The sequence below is a fragment of the Emys orbicularis genome, chromosome 11 (assembly GCF_028017835.1).
Source record: "Emys orbicularis isolate rEmyOrb1 chromosome 11, rEmyOrb1.hap1, whole genome shotgun sequence".
Taxonomy (NCBI): domain Eukaryota; kingdom Metazoa; phylum Chordata; order Testudines; family Emydidae; genus Emys; species Emys orbicularis.
In genome coordinates this window covers 2,231,036-2,253,172 of record NC_088693.1, presented here as the reverse complement: position 1 = coordinate 2,253,172, position 22,137 = coordinate 2,231,036, and the positions used below count along the sequence as shown (strand labels likewise).

At 59.9% G+C, this 22,137-nt stretch overlaps 1 protein-coding gene across 1 annotated transcript; it reads right to left on the bottom strand.

The window, feature by feature from the left end:
- Nucleotides 1-1,141: 1,141 nt before the first annotated feature.
- ZNF142 (zinc finger protein 142) lies at nt 1,142-16,733 on the bottom strand. The gene is made up of 8 exons (XM_065413761.1): nt 16,451-16,733; nt 14,954-15,667; nt 13,042-13,314; nt 10,120-10,932; nt 9,572-9,749; nt 4,174-7,432; nt 2,404-2,509; nt 1,142-1,617 (listed from the first exon to the last, which is right to left on the bottom strand). The coding sequence occupies exons 1-8, from the start codon at nt 16,731-16,733 to the stop codon at nt 1,142-1,144; spliced, it is 6,102 nt and encodes a 2,033-aa protein (XP_065269833.1).
- Nucleotides 16,734-22,137: the final 5,404 nt, after the last annotated feature.

The window sequence follows — 22,137 nt, the reverse complement described above, 5'->3', positions numbered from 1 at the left end:
ACAGGCCAGCCGGTGCCCGCGTTCCGCACCTCCCACTGCCTCAGACAGGCCAGCCGGTGCCCGCGTTCCGCACCTCCCACTGCCTCAGACAGGCCAGCCGGTGCCCGTGTTCTGCACCTCCCATTCCCTAATGGAGGTCAGGCCCATCTGGACCTGGGGCAGCACCATTGCAGCCTTCATGGGATGAGATGGGCTACAGCTGGTCCAGCAGAGCTTAAACGGGTAACAGAGAAGCGCAGAAGTGAGGAGAGCCAGACACCCGCAGATACAGGCCAAGAGCACAGCAAGCTCGGGTGAGCTGCTGCACATTCCCCTGAGTAGCGAATCCAGTTTAACCCTGGCCTTGCTGCAGTCTAAAGGCCAAGAGAGGAGTCACCCAGAAAGTATCTGGGAGACACCATGCCAGGAAGCTGCAAACACCTCGGATTCCGAGACCCCATCCCAGCCTCCCCAGCAACCAGTGCTGCCTTTCCCCATCTCCCCCCACAGCTCTCTGCTTCACTCAGGTATCTTTCTATGGAACATACCTTTATATGCCATGTAGAGAACATGCGGCCGTACAAACCCGGGGTAGTTGTGTCGCTGCTCTGTTGCCTTGTACAATCCCTTCCTATAAAAAGGACTTAATAAAATAGAGACCGGTTACAAAGCCAGAGGCTGGGCTGGGCGGTGGCTTCTTTTCATGCTTGTATACAAATGGTAGAAGTCTAAATGCTAAGACAAGTGAACTTGAGTGCCCGGTATTTACTGAGGATATTGATGTAACAGGCGTCACAGACACATGGTGGAACAACGACAGTCAATGGGACACAGTAATACTGGGGTATAATAGATAAAGGAATGGCAGAACAGCACGTGCTGGCGTGGGGGTGGCGCTGCATATGAAAGGAAGCCAAAGTTGCAAAGAAACCGAGTCCCACCAGAATTAGAAACGAGTTCGGAGAGTCCTTTTATACAACCGCATATTTTACATCCCATATACACATTTGCCTGTACACACACATACACTTTAAACAGGGCCTGTGCTTGCAGCAAGCCAACGGGGACTTGCAGTAGCGCCGAGCGAGGCTCATGAGGATTTGGCCCTGGGCCCTCTCTCGGGCTCGGAGTGCGACGGGAGCTGGCCTCTCTCCAGCCCAGCCTAGCCCTGCCCCGATGACTGGATCGCGTCCTCGCCTTCTGGCTTGGGGGGCTCCAGCTGGACGTCATGGAGGTGCAGCGTGGGGGTGCTGGCGTCCTTGCCGACCCCTTGGCTGAGGTCGCCCGGGCCGCAGTCGGGGTGGTGCCGCTGGATGTGTTTGATGACCTGGAACTTCTGCTTGGCCTTGTAGCTGCAGTAGCGGCAGAAGAAGGGGTGCTCGTTGGTGTGGGTGAGGTAGTGGTGGCGCAGGCCGGCCGCCCAGCGGAAGCCGCGGTGGCAGACATTGCAGACGTAAGGCTTCTCCTCGCTGTGTTTCTTCAGGTGGGTCTTGAGGAGGAAGCGGGTCTTGAAGGCCTTGCCGCACTGCTCGCAGATGAAAGAGCGGGCGTCGCGGTGCCGCGTCTCCTTGTGGATGCGCAGCGCGTCGGCTCGGTTGGTGCAGTACTCACACTCGTCACACTGGTAGGGCTTGAGGCCTGCGGGCGGGGAGACGGAGCCGCTCAGATTGGGGCGGGAGAGGGGCCGGAGACAGGCTGGCTCCCTGCCCGAGAAGGGAGCTCAGTCTCCAAGGCTCTTTCAACCCACCCCTGCGCTGGGGGGCTGCGGGAACGGGGGTGCCCAGCACTCTCTCCCCATCACCAGCCCGCCCCCCGCGTGGGGGGAGCGAGGGCGCTGGGCCCTTCTCTCCCCACGGCAGCAACAAGCCCCACACTCCTGTTCCCAGTGAGAGGCCTGGGCTTGTGCCCCCACCCCGGGCCCCTTGCAGTGCAGGAAGTTAGGAGTCTGGTGCCCCCTGCTGCCAATTGCTCGCCACTGCGAGTAGTATTTAGAAAACTTTCAGGCCGCTCCTGTTGTAGGAGCCCCAGCTAAGTCTCCTGCCCCACCACTGACCCTGCCGCCTCCTCCAGGGAGCTGGCTACCCGGGGCCTGCCCACAAGCACCCCTCGGGCAGCAGGGGAACCCAGCATGCACCCCCCCCGCGGGGAGATGTGTAGCCTGCCGCTTTAGACCAGCTGAACCCACTGCAGGAAGGACGACACGGCCTGGTCAGAGCCGGCGCAGAGCGCCCTCCCCCGTGAGGAGTCAGCACCTGCTGGGCTGCTCGCTGATTTCACGGGGCGCCAGGAGCTGTTCAGAGGCACCGCTGGTGCCGAGTGGGAGAAGAGCCCCCTGCCTGGACCTGACCCAGGCCCCGCAGGGCTCAGCGCCTGGCGCCGGCCCAGCTGTGGGGGCTGCTGCTTCCCGCCCCTCCCGGCACTCGCCTGTGTGTTTGGTCATGTGATACTTCAGCTGATTCACCCATTTGCACTTGTAGCCGCAGTCCGGACAAAGGTACTTCCGTTCCTCCTTATGGATTCGCATGTGGTACTGGAGAGAGAGAGCACGGAGGTCACCGGACTCGGACACAACCCCTCTGGCCAGCCCACCCTGGCTCTGCCCTGCCTTCTGTAGCGAGGTCAAGGCAGCGTGGCCTAGTGGCTAGAGCACTGGACGAGGCGGCAGGAGACTTGGGTTCTATTCCCATCTCTGCCACTGGTGACCATGGGGAAGTCATGGCTCCGTGCCTCAGTTTCCCCAGCTGTACCATGGGGGTAAGGATCCAGCTGACAGGCCTGAGGTAAGAGCTAGGGGTTATTCGCATCTGTGCTGTGCGATGCCCAGGGGCTGGTCCTTTTCAGCGCCAGGCTCTGAGGTCCTCTGGGCCCACTGCTCAGCCTAGCTCCTACAGTGACGGGACCCGTTTGTTAGAGTAACGCTGAGCGCCTGCACCCTGTCAAAGCACCGGGTGCCCACTAACGCTGACCAGGCCTTCATACCGCGGGGGGAAGGGGATGCAGGATAGCCACCCCCCATTGCACAGATGGGGAAACTGAGGCCAAGAGGCAAGACAACGTGACTGAGGCCATAAGGGGAATCCATGGCTGAGCCAGAATTAGAACTCAGGACTTCCCGAACCCAGCACTTGGCTCAGTTCTCTAGGCCGTGCATGTGGAATATCATCTCCTCCCCCTCCCCAGCCTGACCTGCGGAACTACCCGTCCTGCACAGGGCCGTCCCCACTCTGTACACTGTGACTGGCCGGCCATGGGCTGGCCCTTACTTGGGGACACAATATTTCCTGCAGCCAGACAGGCCAGCCCCTGCTCGGATCTCACTGCCTGCCTGAGCACCAGGAAGCGTGTGTGTCTCGTGAGCAGCTCATTTCTGGGCAGTCTAATTCCCCCCACTGACGGGGCAGGGAAGGGCCTGACACTGCCCCAAGGGACTGTCCCAGCTAGGAGCTGGGCAGCCGCGGGCCGGGCGCTGCCCCAGGGGACACTCCCCGCTACCCTGTCCTCAGGAGTGGGCAGCAGCCGGCCGGGCGCTGCCCCAGGGGACACTCCCCGCTACCCTGTCCTCAGGAGTGGGCAGCAGCCGGCCGGGCGCTGCCCCAGGGGAAGGACCCCCCCCCCACAGGAGCTGGGCAGCAGCTGGCCAGGCACTGCCCCAGGGGAAGGTCCCCCCCCCACCCCCTGCAGGAGCCAAGCGGCAGCCAGCCAGGTGCTGCCCCAGGGGAAGGAAGGTCTCCCCCCCACCCCCTGCAGGAGCCAAGCGGCAGCCAGCCGGGTGCTGCCCCAGGGGAAGGTCTCCCCCCCACCCCCTGCAGGAGCCAAGCGGCAGCCAGCCGGGTGCTGCCCCAGGGGAAGGTCTCCCCCCCACCCCCTGCAGGAGCCAAGCGGCAGCCAGCCGGGTGCTGCCCCAGGGGAAGGTCCCCCCCCGCCCCCTGCAGGAGCCGGGCGGCAGCCGGCCGGGCGCTGCCCCAGGGGAAGGTCTCCCCCCCCGCCCCCTGCAGGAGCCAAGCGGCAGCCAGCCAGGTGCTGCCCCAGGGGAAGGTCCCCCCCCGCCCCCTGTAGGAGCCGGGCGGCAGCCGGCCGGGCGCTGCCCCAGGGGAAGGACCCCCCCCACAGGAGCCAGGCGGCAGCCGGCCGGGCACTGCCCCAGGGGAAGGACCCCCCCTGCAGGAGCCGGGCGGCAGCCGGCCGTGCGCTCACCTTTAGGCGCGAGGGGTCAGCGCAGGCGTACTTGCACAGCTGACACTTGTACGGCTTCTCTCCGGTGTGGATCCTGATGTGCCACGTGATCTTCTGCTTGTTCTTGGTGGTGTAGTCGCAGTCGGCGCACTTGTAGACGCGGGTGCCCCCGTGGCCCTTCACATGGTGGTCGAAGACCAGTTGGTGGTGGCAGGCGAAGTCGCAGAAGGGGCACTTGAGCGGCCTGTCCTGCGCCGCGGCGGGCTCGTGGCTCTCCACGTAGTGACGCACCAGCTGCTGCCGCTCCTTGGCGGCGAAGCTGCAGTGGTCGCAGCGGTGGCTGAAGTGCAGCGTCTTGTGCTCCTCCAGCGCCTCCCGGCTGGCGAAGATCTCCTTGCAGGTGCCGCACTCCAGGTGGGGGTGCTGCTTCTGGCCGTGGCACTTGAGCGTGGCCTCGCTGTGGCACACGAAGCTGCAGTGCGGGCAGCGGTGGGAGACTTTCTCCTCGTGCCGGCGCAGCACGTGCTGCTTGAGGGCTGTCTCGGAGCTGAAGCGGGCCTCGCAGCGCGCGCAGGAGAACTGCAGCTCCCCCCGGTGGCAGCTGTTCACGTGGCGGGTGATGTCGTTCTGCAGGTAGCCGCTGTAGTCACACAGGAGGCAGAAGTGCGTGGGTTTCTTCTCGTGGACCCGCAGGTTGTGGATGCGCAGCTTGGAGTTGGTGCCGAAGGTCTGGCTGCAGATGCTGCAGGTGATCCGGCCCACCCCGGTGTGCAGCGACTCGTGGGCCTCCAGCCGGTAGCGCCGCGTGGTGCTGAAGTCGCAGTAGAGGCACTTGTGGGGCTTCACCCCCTCGTGCTTGATGTGGATGTGCTGGCGGAGGCAGCGGACCTGCTTGCAGGTGAAGTCGCACTGCCGGCACTGCAGCGGGGGCCGCTTGCTGCGGTACTTGCGGTGTAGCCTGCGGTGCAGCCGCAGGGCGTTGGCCCCCTTGGAGGTGAAGGGGCACGCGGGGCAGTGGAACTCGTCCAGCTTGACGCAGCCTCGCTTCTTGTGCGTCTTCATGGCCCGCTCCTGGTGGCAGGTGAAGGGGCAAGTGGGGCAGGAGAAGCGCCGCCTCTTGCACCGGGCAGCTTTCCTGGCAGCCGTCACGCCCACGGCCTTGCTGGGCTGGCCCTTCCCTTTGCTGGCTGGGCTGGTCTCTCGGGGCCCATCCGGAGCCGCTCCTTCCTCCAGCGGCCTGGCGCGTGCGCTGCCTTCCTCTCCCGCAGGCCGGGAGGACTCCGGCTTGACGTGCTTTTCCAACTGGTGGCTTTTCAGGGCCCGCCTGGACCGGAAGGCCTCTGAGCACAGGGAGCACCGGAACTGCTCCAGGCTCCGGCACCCGTCCTCCACGTGGGAGCTGATGGTGGAGACCCTGGAGCAGACGAAAGAGCAGGCGTTGCAGTGGAGCTTTCCCTGCTCCAGCCGGTATTTCTCAGGCAGGGACGGACACTTGGCTTCCTCCACTTGGGCATGGTCTCCTGGCACAGGCAGTTCTGCCACCGTGGTCTCAGCTGCAACCTCAAGTGCCTTGCTGGGGGCTGGGCTGCCCACCGACGGCGCCTCGGGGAAGGGCCTGCTCATGGAGGATGCTTTCACAGGCACCCGATCTAGATCCCAGGGGGGCTCGGGAATGCTGCTCGCTTCCCCGTCCTCCGAGCCTCCTCTGCCATTCTCCACGCCTGCACTGCCAGGCTGCTCCTGAACGGCTGGCTTTAGAGGCTTGTTCTTTCTCAGGATCACGGGGCACTTCTTGAGGAGATGGGTGTTGAGCCCCCGCTGCTGCTTAAAGCTGGCGCCGCACTCCCGACACACCAGCGGGGATTTCCGGCTCGGGCAGCCGGCCTTGACGTGCAGGGCCATGGACTTCTCCTTCCGTGTGATGTAGGAGCACGTCTCGCACTTGAAGATCTGGCTCTCCGACTGAACCACCAGCATCTGCACCCTCCCTTCCAAGACCAGCGTTTCTGCTTGCTCCTTGTCCTGCTTCCGGAGAGCTTTCAGCACCAACTCCGACTGCGGCCCCCCCTTGGCCTCGGCGCACGGGGAGGCTGGGTCTCCGGGGGCAGAAAGATGGCCCTGTTCAGCTGGCTTTCTGATGCTAAACCAGGCCTCTTGCCTACTGGCCTCTCTCGTCTCTGGCACTGCGTTGGGATCGGAGGCCATGCTGGGCACGTCGGAGCACTGCCCGTCACAGAGATCCTCAGGCCCCCGCTGAGTGTCCTTTTCACGTCTCTCTGCTGCATCTGCGGTACAGGCCAAGCCGCCAGCACTGCCCTCCAGCCTCTCCTGCCCTTGGACCTCCGGCTCTTCCTCGAAGTCAGGGACGTCTTCGAGCCCGTTGTCGTTCTCTTCCAGGACCAGCACGTCCTGCGAGCTCAGAACGCCATAGGCCGGGTCCTTGCAGCTCAGGGCATCTGCATTCTCTGGCTGGGCTGCCGGAGGCTCGCTGGCCCCGAGCCTCAGCACAGGGTCTGCCGAGACGTCCAGCGTCTCCAAGTGCAACGTGCAGCTTTCAACAGCGTCGCCGGCATCATTCAGCATCCCCGAGTCCTCCGCCATCGCGCACGAGGCCTGCGCACGGGAATCTTCCAGGGGGCCCATGTCGGTGGAAGGACCCCTCTCTTCCTCTGCCAGTCCACGCGCCATCTCAGCGCTGCCTCCCAGCTGCCCAGCGGCATGGTCAAGGAGGGGCACAACGAAAGCCTGCTGAGAAGCCTCGTGCTGGGGTTCCACGGCAGAGGGTTTGCTTTTCTGCCAGAGCTCCTTCCCGGACAGGGAGGAGTTGGAGTCGGACCTCAGAGCCACGCTGATGTCGTAGTTCAGCAGCACATCTGCCGAGCTGATCTCCAGCTCCTTGCTGGCGTAGTTCTCCAGCCAGTCCTTGTCACCGGGCACGTAGCCATGGGCCTTGCGCTTGTGGAAGAAGAGGCTGGTGTTGCTGAAGGTGCAGTAGGAGCAGAGGGCGCAGCGGAACTCCTTCTGCTTGGTGTGCTTGCAGTTCTCGTGGTTGAGGAGGGCCTGCTTGTACTTGGTCTGGTAGCTGCAATACTGGCACTGGAAGACGGGCATCTGGTAGTTCTGCGAGTGCTTCACCTGCATGTGCTTCTGCAGCTCGTACTTGCGCTTGCAGGCAAAGCCGCACACCTCGCAGATCAGGCTCTTGCCTTGGTGGCGCAGTTTGTGGCTGCTCAGCTGGTCTGCCCGGTGGCAGCGGTACGAACACTGGTTGCACTGGTACCTGCCAGAGACATCAGACAGTCAGACGGCCTGACCACGGTTACGGGAACAGCAGGACGCATCTGCCAGAGAGGGCACCCACTCCAGCGCACGGGGTTTGACGGTCACCTCCCCTCCCCAGAAGGTGACAACAAGCGCAGGGTAATTTATTACGCTCTGGAGCCATCTCCTTGGACGCGTGGGTGCTTGGCACCTCTCAGGATCAGGCCCTTTGTGCTGCCCGCCACGTCAATCCAGCCTGGGGATGCCCAATTCCTTGGCACAGCCTCAGGGATTCCCCCACTCCCGGTGGTCTCTGCTTCACCCTCACCAATCTGGAGGCTTTGCAGTGGGATCACCAAACCATCTGGGCGAGGGCTGTACTCTCTGCAGGGCCTATTGCCACTGTCCTGCAGCAGGCCGCAGGGACAGCTGCTACGCCACGTGACGCACGCAGCCGGTGGCTGAGCCCTCTGGGACGCTGGCAGGTCCCCATGTCTCTACTGAACACTGATAAATTCAGGGCTGGGACCAGTCTGGCTCCCCTGTGCATTAGGGCTGGTAAGGGAGGCCCTAGGGTTATAAGAACATGGAGAGTGTTTAGACTTTCTTGAATGCTTGTGAGTGGCTCCCAGCATTAATCTCAGTTATAACAGCTATGTGCCGTGTTGCAAGGTAATATCGGAGCGGTTGTATTGTGAGCCTCTGCAGGGCCGGCTTTAAGCCGATTCACCTGATTCCCTGGAATCAGGCCCCGCGCCGAAGAGGGCCCCACGCCTGCGCCTAAGGGGGCCCCACTCCGGAGGTCTTTGGCGGCATTTCGGCGGCGGGAGGTCCTTTGGTACCACAGAAAACCTGGAGCGGACCCCCCGCCGCCGAAGTGCTGCCGAAGCCCCGGACCGCCGCCGAGTATTCCAATCAGGTCCCGCGGATCATAAAGCCGGCCCTGAGCCTCTGTGACTGTAAATCACCAGCCAGAAGAGAGACATTAACTAGTGTGAACTGCTGGTTTCCAACAGAAGGTGTTCGTCCTTCCTAGCAGGAAAGGCCCTTCGACACTTGAGGGACTATTGCGGGAAATTAAAGAGGACAAAAGACGTTGGTTGTTCTGCTCTCCTGTGTGTGAAGATGAGTCACGCAAGCGGATTCCTCCCATCAGCTGAGTTTGCAGCTCAGATCACATGACAGGAGGGGGATAAAACCCCCACACAAAAGGAACTAGGGATCTCTATGCTGCTTGGATTCAGGGGTGCAAGGTTTCTAGGTATAAGCAAGAGATTCCCAGCTGCTTAGCCTGGGTTAGCCCTAAAGCACATATACCTTCTATTATTTTTTGAAACTTAAGATTGTTATTCATTTGTGCGTGTATGTTCATCTGCTTTAACTTTGTAAATGACTCTCTAATTTCCTTGTCCTCTATAATAAATCTGTACATAGTTTATTACACGCTTGGCTACAAGCATTATCTTTGGTGTGAGATCTAAGATGCAATTGACCTGGGAGTAACCTGAATATTGCTGGGATTCGAGTTGTGAGAGACCAGCTATCACAAGGGCAGGCTCACCTGGGTGGCAAGGGACTGTCTGTCACTCCATGGTTGGGCTGTTACAGCGCCTGAGGAGTTCAGACTTGATAACTGGTTGGTGAAAGCTAAGCAGAGAACTCTCAGCCAATTTGCAGTGTGTGCCCTGCTTCCGACCAGCGCCCTGAGGTTGGTCCCCACGCGCGGAGTTACTGCAGATGGCCGTACTGGCAGCACTTCCAGCCCCTGCAGGCCAGGAGGAGAATCTGGGACTGGGAGGAGTACTCAGGCTCAGTGGGTGAGGATGCAGAATGCTGGCCACTAAGTCAACGGCAGGCAGGCTCTGCCCATCCCAGAGCCGCAATGGCCCACAGTTCATCCCTAACTTGCAATGAACGGAACAGGCCGCAGCCACCTTGGACCTGCCTCCCACAGCGCCTACAGACCTCAGCATGGGCAACAGCCAGGCCTTGTGGATCAAGAGGGAGCATCAGATGCAGGGACCTGCCGTCTCCACAGGCTGCCTTTGGGACGCCCTGAGCTAGGTGACCAGCCCTGCCCTCTTTACGGGGCTTTGGCTTTGACAGGAGAGAGGAGCAGATTGGCTGTTGCCAGAAGGGGTGACCCGGAGGCACGTACCTGAGGTCTCCAGTGTGCTTCCTCATGTGCACGTTCAAGTAGTGCTTCCACTTGGTGACGTACCCGCACTCGGTGCACATGTAGTTCTTGTCGTTGGAATGGGTGAGCATGTGCTTGGACAGGTAGCTCACGTCCCGGCAGGTGAAGTCACAGAGCTCACACTTGTGAGGCTTTTCCCCTAGTGACAGGAGAGAAAGAATCTACTCATGTGGGGTAGAGAGAGGCCATAACTTCACACTCCTCCTCCCCCCACACATCTCATCACCACTGCTTCCGCTGGCCAGCGACCTACAGCAGGTGACGGGGCTCTGCCCGCCGGCCCCTCCGAGGGAATGTGCAAGGCACCGGCTCCTCTCATTTGTGTGACCTGCTGTCGCCTTGGCTCCAGCGAGAACCAGCCCAAATCCCTACACCTCTCCTCAAGCTCAGATCTGTTCACATTCCCGCCCGGTGGAGCAGCACAGCACAGCGGATCGACCCCCCAGAAGAGCAGCGCGCTGGGGAAGCCGAGAGGCTGCGGCTCCCTGCCAGCCGGCGAGGCGACTCACCCGTGTGCAGCAGCATGTGGCGGATGAGCACTCTCTTGTGCGCCGTGGCGAAGCTGCACTCGGTGCACTTGTGGATCTTCTCGTTGGCGTGCATCTTCCCCACGTGGTCGTGGAACTCCACGGGGTTGAAGGTGGCATAGGGGCAGAAGCCGCACTGCAGCTGCTCGCTGCCGGGGTGCCCTTGCTTCTTGTGCTTGCGGAAGATGTGCTTGTTGGAGCAGACGAAGTCGCACTGCTGGCAGTGGAAGGCGTAGTGGGTTTTGCGGTGAGCTTCCATGGCCTCGGCCGTGCCAAAGAGCAGGGAGCAGGCGTGGTACTTGCACTCCACTGCCCTGATGCCGTGGGCCTCCTTGAGGTGGCGGATGAACTCCTTGCGGTCTTCGCTGCAATAGCTGCAGTCGTCCTGGAAGCAGCTCAGCCTCTTAGGCTCGGTCTTGTGGGTCTTCAGGTGCTCCTTGAGCGCCTGGCTGAGCCGGAAGGTCTCCTGGCAGACAGGGCAGGCGTAGACGTCGGAGTAGAAGTTGGAGATGTTCTCGTGCATGCTGGCCATGTGGCGGTTGAGGGCGTTCTTCTCCACCGAGCTGTACTGGCAGAGCGGGCAGCGGTGAGTTTTCTCCCCCGTCTCTCGCATCCTGTGGATTTTCAGCTTGCTCTTGCTGGTGAAGTACTTCTGGCAGTTGGGGCACTGCAGGCTGGGGTCTGGGAAGTGCAGGTGCAGGTGCTCCACCAGGTGCGTCCGCTTCTTGAAGCACCGTTTGCACTCTGGGCACATGTGGGTTTTGAAGAGGTATTCGGAGCCCTCCGCTACGTCCCCTGCAAAGGAAACCATCCCCGGTCAGCCCGGAGCCGACACACAACAGGGCACAGGTCAGACCCAGCAGGAATGGGAGTAAGTGGCCCTACTGGGCGGGGACTGCAGACTCTCTCCTGCAGAGGTCCCTGAGGACGGGAGACTCCAGGTGGGAAGCCCAGGAGTCATGGCTGGGTGGAAAGGCCTGGCTGGAAGTGCTGCCTTCCTTCCCCGAGCCTGTGGTCATCTGGACAATAAACGGAGCCCACAACCAAAGACTCATTTGGGGTGGCTGATCATTCCTGGTGAGGAAGCCAGCCCCACTCAGGCACGTCAACAGCAAACCCTGCACTCGGAGCCAGCCACTGCCTGCGGACACCTGCGTTACTGGCTGCATGGATGTCAGCCCCCAAGCGATGTCCACTTCCCGTCACACACACGCTCACTAACTCCGCCTATGCTGACGAGCCGCCAGAAGCCACGTCTGGAGCAAGAGGGGACCAGCCTACCTTCATCAGCCAACCCACTGCACCTACCACACCTGAATCGAGACGCAGCAGCCCAGCATTCAAGCGTTTGGGTGTTGGACCTTTGCTAATGTCTGCCTCCAGTGGGCTCGGGCCCTGCTGAGCCGGTGGGCTCAGGCCGCATCAGGCAGCCAGAAGCGGGAGCTAGTACCAGGCTTCACTCACTCTATGCTTCTTTTTGCTAGGTAGGGATCAAATGAAGGTTTGTGTGAAAACCAACACGAATCTCCAGGTGTGCTTAGATTCCCAGAGTTAAGGTCAGAAGGGGCCATTAGATCATCTAATCTGAGTCCTGTTTATCACCGGCCGTTACCCCTCTGCAGAGCCCAGTAACTCATGTTTGGCTCAAGCATCTTCCAGAAAGGCAGCAAGGCCGCTCTAAAGCCACCAAAAGCTGGTGAATCCCCCACTCCCCAGGGGAGTTTGTTCTCGGGGTTAATCACCCTCGCTGCTAACAATTTGTGCCTAATTTCTCATTGGAATTTGTCTGGCTGTCCCGGCTGTCCCTGGAACAGAGCTGTGGCTCCACAGACACGCCACTCGCAGGCACCATCCCAAACAGGCTTTGATTTCACTTTCAGAACCGTAACAGCTCCTGGGGCTGGATTCGCTGGGAAGCCAACACGCTCTGCCCCCGTGGCCCGCAGGGCTCACTTCTCTGCAGAGAGAATCCAGGACAGCCACTAGGATTGTAATGGTCCTGCTTGCAGGGCCATCCCACCTTCCAGCAGATGGCACAGCAGGAATCCCCGGCTCTTCTAGGATTTCTGCGTTGGCCTGGCCCAGCTCACCCTGTGCACCCGGCAGCGCAAAGCTACGGTCCCCTCTTTTGGGGCACAGGGCTGGCCAGCCTAGAGCAGACCACTTGGCCCATCAAACCCAGGATCTTGCCTACTGCAGAAGCTAGTGGCCAATACCTCATAGCAAAGTGAAGCCCAGCGCAATGCAGTTCACAGGGGAAACCTTCCTGAGCGTATGCATTTGGATTGATTGTCCCTATTTTAGCAAATGTAACCAAGTATTATTGCTAACAAAATTATCCAGCCCCTCTTCACAAAGCAGGCACTCCGGCATAGCCTCGTAGGCACGCTGACTGGGTATGGCGTAACAGGGCCGCCCAGAGGATTCAGGTGGCCTGGGGTCTTCGGCGGCGGGTCCCGGAGCGGAAGGACCCCCCGCCGCCGAATTGCCACCGAAGACCCGGAGCGGAAGAAGCTCTCGTGGGGGCCCCTGCGGGGCCCGGGGCAAATTGCCCCACTTGCCCCCCCCTCTGGGCGGCCCTGTGGCGTAAAGCCACGGTTCACTGTACACTATTTGTTACTAGTGCCATTGTGACCTTTGCTCCCAATATGGGGCAGCATCAAAGGACGGACCAATCAGTTCCCTTCATGCCCTTGGAAATCCCCCAAACATCAGCCAAGTCTCCTCCAGCTCTTCTGCTTTCCTAGATAAACAACCCACAATCTCACGTCCTCTGCCTGACGTGCCCACACTGCCCACTGCTGTGCCTTCGTCACCCAGCTCTGGTGTGTGCCAGCTAGTGAAAGGTTTGACCGCAAGCTCCTGGAGCAGTCACATCGCTCACGTGTGAATGAGGTACACTACCTTTGAACTGCTGGGCCCGAGGTGCCTTGGCTTTCTTAGAAGCCACTTTCTCATCTCCTTTGGCTTCTGCCTCATAGGTGCTCTCCTCCTCTTCCTCCTCCAGCGATTCATCACCTGTGCTCTCAGAGTCTTCTTCCTCTGCCGACAGTCTCTGACCCTCGTCAGATGCTTCCCTGGTGCCACCAGACACGCTGTGGCCAGCCACCTGCTCTGCTGCTTCCCAGCTGGTCTGATCTAGGGAATTCTCTGCCTCCTCTACCATCTCCCCAGCAGCTTCAAAAGGAAAAGGAAAGAGTTAATCTGTTAAACTCCCTGAAGGGGGGTTCCAAAGAGGATGGAGCTCGGCTGTTCTCAGTGGTGGCAGATGACAGAACAAGGAGTAATGGTCTCAAGTTGCAGTGAGGGAGGTCTAGGTTGGATTTTTGGAAAAACTTTTTCACTAGGAGGGTGGTGAAGCACTGGAATGGGTTCCCTGGGGTGGTGGTGGCATCTCCTTCCTTAGAGGTTTTTAAGGCCTGGCTTGACAAAGCCCTGGCTGGGATGATTTAGTTGGGGATTCGTCCTGCTTTGAGCAGGGGGTTGGACTAGATGACCTCCTGAGGTCTCTTCCAATCCTAATCTTCTATGATTCTATGATTCTTTGGAGCCAGACAAATCCATGATCCAGCCTCTCTGGTGGAGATGCCGATGACTCAAACCAAGGATCTCAGCAGGAGCCTAAGGACCACACTTAGCTAGCATGGAACAGAGCTGAGTGCAGCCGTCCTCATTTTTAATATGGGCCTACGGCTCAAACCACAGGTGCCAGGATGCAGTACAGCCTGGCTGCTTACATCAGATGGAGCACTGCATGCTGGGACTTGTAGTCTCCAGGCACTGCTTATTTGGCTGAGAGCAACGGCTGGATCATCCATTGTATCCTAGTAGAGAGCAGCTGGGAATTTTAGTTCTTTAGGGGTTTATTCCTGCTTTTCAGGGACGATCCGGATTTCTTTTCTCCCAGCCTGCAGTTCCAGTCGCAGCACTTTTAGCCATAAAGCTTCCCTTCAGGTCGGCTGCATGAACTCTGCAACCCCCCCGGCCAGCCGCACCCCAGGGTAAGCACCAGAGCCCAGGAGGGACCTGCTCTTTCAAAGCTCAGTGCTCAAGGATCAAGCAGCCCCCGCTGAAACTTGACCCTGGCGTCTTCCCCTCCCCTATCAGCACCTTCTGGGCTGCCGGGCTTCTCTCACATTAATGGGGATGCACACATGCAGCTGGCCACTGGACCAACCCAAACAGGCCAGGGAAGGACCACGCAACACTCGGCCCTGCTGCTGCGCCTCCCATCGGAGGATCCCACCTGCTTTGTGGACGCTGAGTCCCCGCTCCTGGGTGGTGGGTCAGGAGCATCACCCCCGTTTTACAGCACAAAGGGGAAGCGACTTGTTCAGAGTCGCAGTGAGTCAGTCTCAGAGCTGGGGGAAGAACCCAGGACTTCTCCCTCTCTCCTACCCTAGCCACTGAGCAACACTGCTGTCCTAGCCATCTGCGTCTGGGGAGAGGAGCCGCTTCCTAGCGACTAACAGCACAGGAGGGGCGTCTGTCGCCTACCCCCAGGTCACTGGGACGTCATTATACACCCCCCACTCCCTGCGGCCAGACGGCAACCGCTCACCCAACTGCCATTTCACCCCTGTGGAAAGTAGCCAGATGGCCTCAGCCAGGTGCTACGGGGCAGGAATCTCCACCCCACCTGGCAGTGAGGGGCCCCCCTTGTTGGCATGCTGAGCTCCCCTGGCAGCCCTCGGGCTGAGACACCTGGGTAGGGGCAAGGTGGGGCGCTCGCCCTGTTGCCAGCCACTGTGTCTGTCCTGTAGACAGAGCTCTCAGTCCGCCCCATTCCCCCCCGTTCCCTTGGCTCAGCAGGTACCGCAGCGCAGACGCAGGGACTTGCTGGGGACCTGCCCGGCCATGGCAGCAAAGTCGCACTTGCAGGTCGCCTCCATCCGCCCCGTCTCGGCAGGGGGCTCGCCGCCCCCCCTGCTCTCCGGCGAATGGCCCTGTGTGTGCTGCCTGAAGAGCTTGGCGTTGGAGCTGACGAAGTCACAGCGGCCGCAGTGGAAGGGGAAGTGACTCCTGTGATGCAGCTTCATGTCCTGGCAGCTCCGAAACAAGAGCGGGCAGGCGCGGTAGGCGCAGGAGACTGGGGATACCTTGTGGGTGCGCCGCAGGTGCCCACGCAGCTGCTTGCAGTCCACCGTGGTGAAGTGGCAGCCCTTTTCAGGGCAGGCCAAGGCCCCCGGGATGCTGCGATGGGTCTTAAAATGCTCCTTGAGCTCACTGGGCAGCACAAACTCCCCCCTGCAAACGGGACACAGCAGTCGCTCAGCAGCGGAGCCAAGGTCCCCGTCCTGCCCGCTTGCTCCTGGCGAGCTCTGCGCCGGCTCCTGGCAGACAGCTGGTTCTCCTCTGCATTCGCTGGGCAGGGCCGGCAGCTCCCCCGGAAGCTGGGTGAGACCAGGAAGCTCCAGGTGCTCGGGGGCTGCTAACGTGATGCACTGGTGCTGGGTCAGCAGGCTGGGGTCAGAGAAGCTCTGGCCGCACCTCTGGCAGAAATACAGCTCAACCACTTTGACCAAGACCTCTGTGGGAGAAGAGAGAGAGAAAGCATGTCAGACAGCTGCAATCGAGACCTGGAGCCTTTCGCCTGGAGGTCACCAGTTCAAACGCAGCTCAGGTCAAGGGCAGCAAGTTTTGTCCCTATCTTCGAGGTATGTTATGGGAGACATGAAGTGCGTGTGTGATGGGGGGCCCTTCAGGCTAGTTCCTGGTGAACGGCAGGCACAGCACACAGGCCACCACTACAGTGAGGGATGCTAGAGAGAACCGAGGGGAGAAAGGATAGAGACCAGAACCAAGCGGACCATTTGTTGGAAGTTCAGCAGATAAGCCAAGGGTTCAAGGGGCTCCGGAGACTGAACTCCAGGGCCGGGTGGGGCGGCAGAGGAGGAAGCTCGCATTGCTTGTGCCCCAGGCTGCGCCTGTTAAGGTCCAGCCCGCTGAACGGATTCACAATGACATAATCAACTAAGCTCACAACGTGCCACGGCCTCTAACTGGCGGCGCTTAGAGGCCAGGCCACCCATGGTGCTGAGCAGAGCTGGACAGGGCCTGTCTGGTCACTGCACATTGCTCAGCCTGGCCGGCACTCGCAGCGAGTGGTGGCGATGGGCGTCACGGGAAGACACATTCACACAACCTGCCCCACAAGACTGGCTGGAGTGTCCGGTCTGCGACTCCAGAGAGAAGGGACTAAAGAACTAGCCTTGGCCTCCCTGACACATGGGCGGGTGGCATGGCAGGGGGACGACCCCTCGGGAGGATCTTTGATTCTCGTAGAGCGCTGCCCCCTCAATGTGTGCCATACCTGTGGTGTTGCCTGGACTGCTCAGAGACACATTGCCTGCCACAGCCTCGACAAATATTTCCACCTCAGCTGCTTCTGCATGAGCTCCGTCCCCAGCCATGGATGCATCCGTCAGCAACAAGCTCTGTCCCACAGTCAGCGGGGACGTCCCTGCCACGCAGTCACTGGAGGTCCCCTGACTTCCTCCGGTTCCTGCCTCTCCCGAGGTGGGCAACAGCAGCCCTGGGCACAGGGCATCCATCTCTCCTCCGGCGGGCTCCGCAGCCACCACTTCTGCACTCATTGCCTTTCACTCACCAACCTGCACCGGGCTGCGGAGGAGTAAATCTCTTTCTGAAAAGATACAGATGGCACTGAAAGGGCTTCAGAGCACAAGGCTCCAGAGGTGCCTCCTTTTAAGGTGTGGACTTTTCAGGAGACACTAAGCAACGATTTGCAAAAGAGAGACGTGATTTTGGGGGCCCACCTGAGATGCTGTAAATGGGCTGGATTTTTAGAAGAGTTCTCAGGGTGAAAAGCAGGCCCCTCCTCTTAAGGTGTCTCAGGTTGGATTGGATACCCAGTATCGAGGTGCTCGAAATACAATCTCTTTTTAAAAGCTTGGCTAAAGTTCTTACCTGTCATTAATAATGTACATTTTTTAATTGTAACAATAACCACTACTAGCCCAAAGGACTTCAAAGCATTTTGCAGACCTACAGGCTGATGCCCAAGGCAACCACTCGGATCACTTCACCTAACAGTGAAATACAGCTGCCTCTGCAGCGGCATGATGCAGCTATCTAACAGCTCGCAGCAACATTATGCAGCGGTGTAAGCCAGGATGTGATGAATTCTGGGAGCAGCTGAAATGCCGCGGGAATTGTAGAGATACATGAGTGAAAGTAGACGACTAAGTCACCTACTTGTCTGTTTCCCTTATGCATCATGAGTGAGCTGCTCTCTGATGAAGAAGGATGGGATGAACGCAAGGAAGGAGACGTCGTAAGGACACTAGAATTACCAGACCAGGACACAGGACAAACATCTTGGCTCTTCCGAGAAGTGCCTCGGTGTCCTTTAGTGATCGCAGATAGTCAGGAACGCCGTTTGACATCTCAGCCCAGAGGCGGCCCCGGCCCCTTTCGGGGGGACTGGAGTTGAGGCCAATTCAGAGACAAGAGCCCCCACTGAATCACAACCAGCTCCCACAACTGCTAGGGCTCCTCTGCCAGCCTCTGCCTCAAGCTGGCTTTGTCTGGGGGGATCAGATGTGTTCGCTGCAAGACTTAAACATCCAACTCAATTTTGAACGAGTGAATGTGCTGGTCACTCATTTATATCACTCACTCACACTTTGGGACAGGGACTAGACAGGTCAGTTTCACCTGCCGATTTTGTGCTCCCCCATCATTCTGTCTGTGTGCCCCTGTTGTCTCTTGTCTTATGCTTGGACAGTCACCTCTTTGGAACAGGGACGGTCTTTTTATTCTGTGTATGTACAGCGCCTAGCACCATGGGGGCCATAACTGGAGCTCCTAGGCACTGCCACGATATAAACAGCCAGAGGATGAGGTATGAGCACAGAACTGTAGCAGGATTAGAGATGGAAAAGGCTTCCTCAGCCACCGGCTCCACTCCCCCTTGGCCAAGCTAGTCTAGTCTTCAGTGTTTTGGGCAGTCCAGGTGTAATGCCCCATGCGATGGGGCAAAGCACTGATCTGTGCTGTCAAAAGCTACACCCGCTCCGAGGCCCTCTCATCCCACCTCGGTCCCTCCTATTCTCTGCCTGGGGCACAGAACAGCATAGTCCCCTGTGGGCTGGAATAATTTGGTCTCATTTCAGTTGTAGGGTTTGTGTGAGGGTGCTGTTGGCAATGTGTGATATACTGGAGGTCAGGCTATAAGATCCCTTCTGGCCTTAATCTCTCTGACCGCCATCAGGTTCTCTCTCATACACAGAGCTTATTACACAGAAGCCAGGTCTGTGATACTGTATGGGTTTTATCCTGTCACCCGTCACTGTAGTTTCTGGGCAGCTTCCACATAAAATCAGGAGCAATAGAGAAGTCCCCAGTGAATTTCATGGGGTCTCTGGTGCATCTCCCTCTGCTTGGTGTAGATTTGGGGGTTTTAAGATTTTATTCATTTCCTCTTTTATTGCTGTTGTTGGCAGGGGTATATTGGGTAGAAGGGGGTGTCAGGGTTGGGGGCGTCATGATGGGAAGGTTTTTTGGTAGCAATGCTCAGCCTTCTAACCCCCCTTTCCAATCCCCAGCCAAACAACTTTGCTGGGAGCCTGGCAAGTTGTGACAAAGTGGGACTGTTCTTAATGTTTCCTCTGAATACTGTAGGGGAGCCTCAGTTTCCCCTATGCATTTCTTAAGTCTCTAGGTGGTGGGATAAAGGCCAGTGTGCAGAAATGGCCGACACTCTGTCTCCTGGCAACTAATGGCCGGAGCCCTTCCCCCTGCAAGGGGATAGCTAAAGGTGTTCGAGAACAAAGAGATCAGGTGACCTCCTGACCCGGGGAAAGGAACAAAGCCCAGAGGAGGAGGGGCTGGAGAGTTTCAGTTTGGAGCTGGCTGGGGACGGGGAGTGAGGGCAGACGGGGGGCTGCCCCCCCCGCCCCAAATGGACCCAGCTGAGGGGTCCTGTTCTCTGTACCTACAAGCTCTGTTTTAGACCGTGTTCCTGTCATCTAATAAACCTCTGTTTTACTGGCTGGCTAAGAGTCGCGTCTGACTGCAAAGTGGGGGTGCAGGACCCTGTGGCTTCCCCAGGACCCCGCCTGGGCGGACTCGCTGTGGGAAGCGCACGGAGGGGCAGAGGATGCTGAATGCTCCAAGGTCAGACCCAGGAGGTGAAGCCATGTGAGCTTCTTGCCCTGAAGACAGTCTGCTCCAAGGGAGAGGAGGCTCCCCAGAGTCCTGACTGGCTTCCAGAGCATTGCCCGGGGACTCCGTGACACAAGTCTAGACCAGTTCTCAGTACTGCCTCTTCCGCTAGTCCAAAGGATTAGCCTAACCCTGGTGCCTGCATTGCCCAGGTGGGCTTAGTAATGGCACGACGCTCACCCAGCGTCAGGGGGGAGGGATAGCTCAGTGGTTTGAGCGTTGGCCTGCTAAACCCAGGGTTGTGAGTTCAATCCTTGAGGGGGCCATTTGGGGATTTAGTTGGGGATTGATCCTGCTTTGAGCAGGGGATTGGACTAGATGATCTCCTGAGGTCCCTTCCAACCCTAATGATTCTATGATAAGTCACTCTCCTCAATAACCTCGCCAGTGGCACCGGATGTACCAAGCAGCAGGGCCTGCTGCTCCCAGCGGCATTGCTCCAGAGCTGTCTGTCGGCTGTGTTACCGGTCCCACAGATAATGAGGCTGTTTCCAGCGTATGGGTGGCATCTGAACCCGCACCTCTCACACCCGAACCTAAATTCAGTGGCAATAAATGTCCCGATTGCATCCCAAGACACGTCTACATGGATGTAAAAGTCACACAATGAATGCTTATGCAATGGACAAATTCCCATTTGGTCAATTCCATTCCACCTTCTTCAATTCCCTCCTGGATACAGGATTCTTCTTCAGTCCCTGTTCTAAACAGTTCCATGATGTTGCTGTATGCTATTAAACCGTCACTGCATTTCCATGCCAGAGGTGGCTGCATTTCCATGGCAGATGGTCAGATACACGTCAGCCTTACAAAATTCTAATCACCTGTATAACTTCAGAAATATTTTTAGCAGGTGTGTAAAATATCATTCGGTTTTTCATGATCAGCTTTGTGGCAAAGGATACGTGGAAGATTTTGCAAGGCTGATTATACACCTGCACACATATATATGGAAAGCACCTTGAGAACCTGTAAGACGCCAGATACCAGAGAAAGGCAAGTCTTAGTAGCAGTTTCCAGGGTGCTTTGGGAGACAGCAGTTCCCCGGTTTAAAACACTTCCTGGGTTTGAATTTCACACCAACTGGGCTCCTGCCACAGACATTTGAGGGAACCGGCCCCACAGCACCACTCACCTGGGTCTTGGGCCCCATCTCCTACGCTCGCCCCTCCCCTCACAGAACTCCATCCCCCAGCCCATCTGGGAGCCCCATACACCCACCTGCCACTGCCCCCCTCTGGGGGGAAGGTGCTTAAACTCCTCCTGACCCTCCCTCTTGGGATCCCTCCCACTCACCTGCCGCACTGTGAACATCCCCTTCCCCTTGGGACTGCGGCTGTGTAACTGAGCCTGCCTCTGGGCTGGGCCTGGAACCCTCCCCTCCCCCTCCCTGGGGGAACCCTCCCTCTCCCCATCCTCCCCCTCCCCCAGAGAATCCTCCCTGGAGCCCCCCCCCGACCTCCTCCCTGGAACCCCCCTCCTCCCCCAGAGACCCCACCCCCCTCCCTGGGGAAACCCTAACCCTCCCCTTGCCCCCCCCCGGGAACCCCTCCCCTGGGACCCTCCCATTATCCCTTCTATGGGGAACGCCTCCTCCCCCTCCCCCACGAACTCCTGCTCCTTCTCCCCCCCCCCCCGGAACTCCCCACTCCCTCTCTGGGCCCCCGGCTGCGCAGGCCGGGCCCGGCCCCTCCCCGCTCGCGGGGCTGCAGCGCCCCGGCCCCCCCCTCACCTGAGGGGCTCGGCTCGCGCTGCCCCCGGAGCGGCCCATCTCTATGGTGCCTCCGGCCGGGAGCGGCCCCCTTTGTGCTGCGGCCCCATCCGGCCCTTCTCTCCCGCGGCCCCTGCACTCTATGGTGCCTGCGGCCGGGGAGGGGAAGCCGGGCCGGAGCAGGAACCATAGAGATGAGGGATGGAGAGCGGGGTCCCTCGGCGGACCGGAACCGTAGAGTGAGGGCGGCTGGAGGGACAGAGCGGCGCTGCCTGGCGGTAAGGGCGGGGGAGAGGGGACGAGACCTGGTCACGGCGGGGGGCTCCTGCCGCGTCCGGGAGGGGGGGCTGCTGAATAGGGGCTGCCAGGGGGGAGGGGGCTGCTGGGGGCTGGTCCCACGGGGGGGAAGGGAGGGGAGGGGGGGCTGGTCCCATGGGGGGGAAGGGAGGGGAGGGGGGGCTGCTGGGGGCTGGTCCCATGGGGGGAAGGGAAGGGAGGGGAGGGGAGGGGGGCTGCTGGGGGCTGGTCCCATGGGGGGAAGGGAAGGGAAGGGAGGGGAGGGGGGCTGCTGGGGGCTGGTCCCATGGGGGGAAGGGAAGGGAAGGGAGGGGAGGGGGGCTGCTGGGGGCTGGTCCCATGGGGGGAAGGGAAGGGAAGGGAGGGGAGGGGGGCTGCTGGGGGCTGGTCCCATGGGGGGAAGGGAAGGGAAGGGAGGGGAGGGGGGCTGCTGGGGGCTGGTCCCATGGGGGGAAGGGAAGGGAGGGGAGGGGGGCTGCTGGGGGCTGGTCCCATGGGGGGGGAAGGGAAGGGAGGGGGGGCTGCTGGGGGCTGGTCCCATGGGGGGAAGGGAAGGGAAGGGAGGGGAGGGGGGGCTGCTGAGGGCTGGCCCCATGGGGGGGGGAAGGAAGGGAAGGGAAGGGGGGGCTGCTGGGGGCTGGCCCCATGGGGGGAAGGGAAGGGAGGGGAGGGGGGGCTGCTGAGGGCTGGCCCCATGGGGGGGAAGGAAGGGAAGGGAAGGGGGGGCTGCTGGGGGCTGGTCCCATGGGGGGGAAGGGAGGGGGGGCTGCTGGGGCCTGGCCCCATGGGGGTGGAAGGGAATA

What these genes read in the sequence shown, in the direction of transcription:
- ZNF142 (XM_065413761.1), bottom strand. Translation starts at nt 16,733, where the DNA reads ATGAGTGCAGAAGTGGTGGCTGCGGAGCCCGCCGGAGGAGAGATGGAT. An exon ending in CAGTCCAGGCAACACCACAG is followed by an intron (nt 15,668 to 16,450) that starts GTATGGCACACA and finishes CTTCTCCCACAG; the next exon opens with AGGTCTTGGTCAAAGTGGTT. An exon ending in CCACATGCTGCTGCACACGG is followed by an intron (nt 9,750 to 10,119) that starts GTGAGTCGCCTC and finishes TCCTGTCACTAG; the next exon opens with GGGAAAAGCCTCACAAGTGT.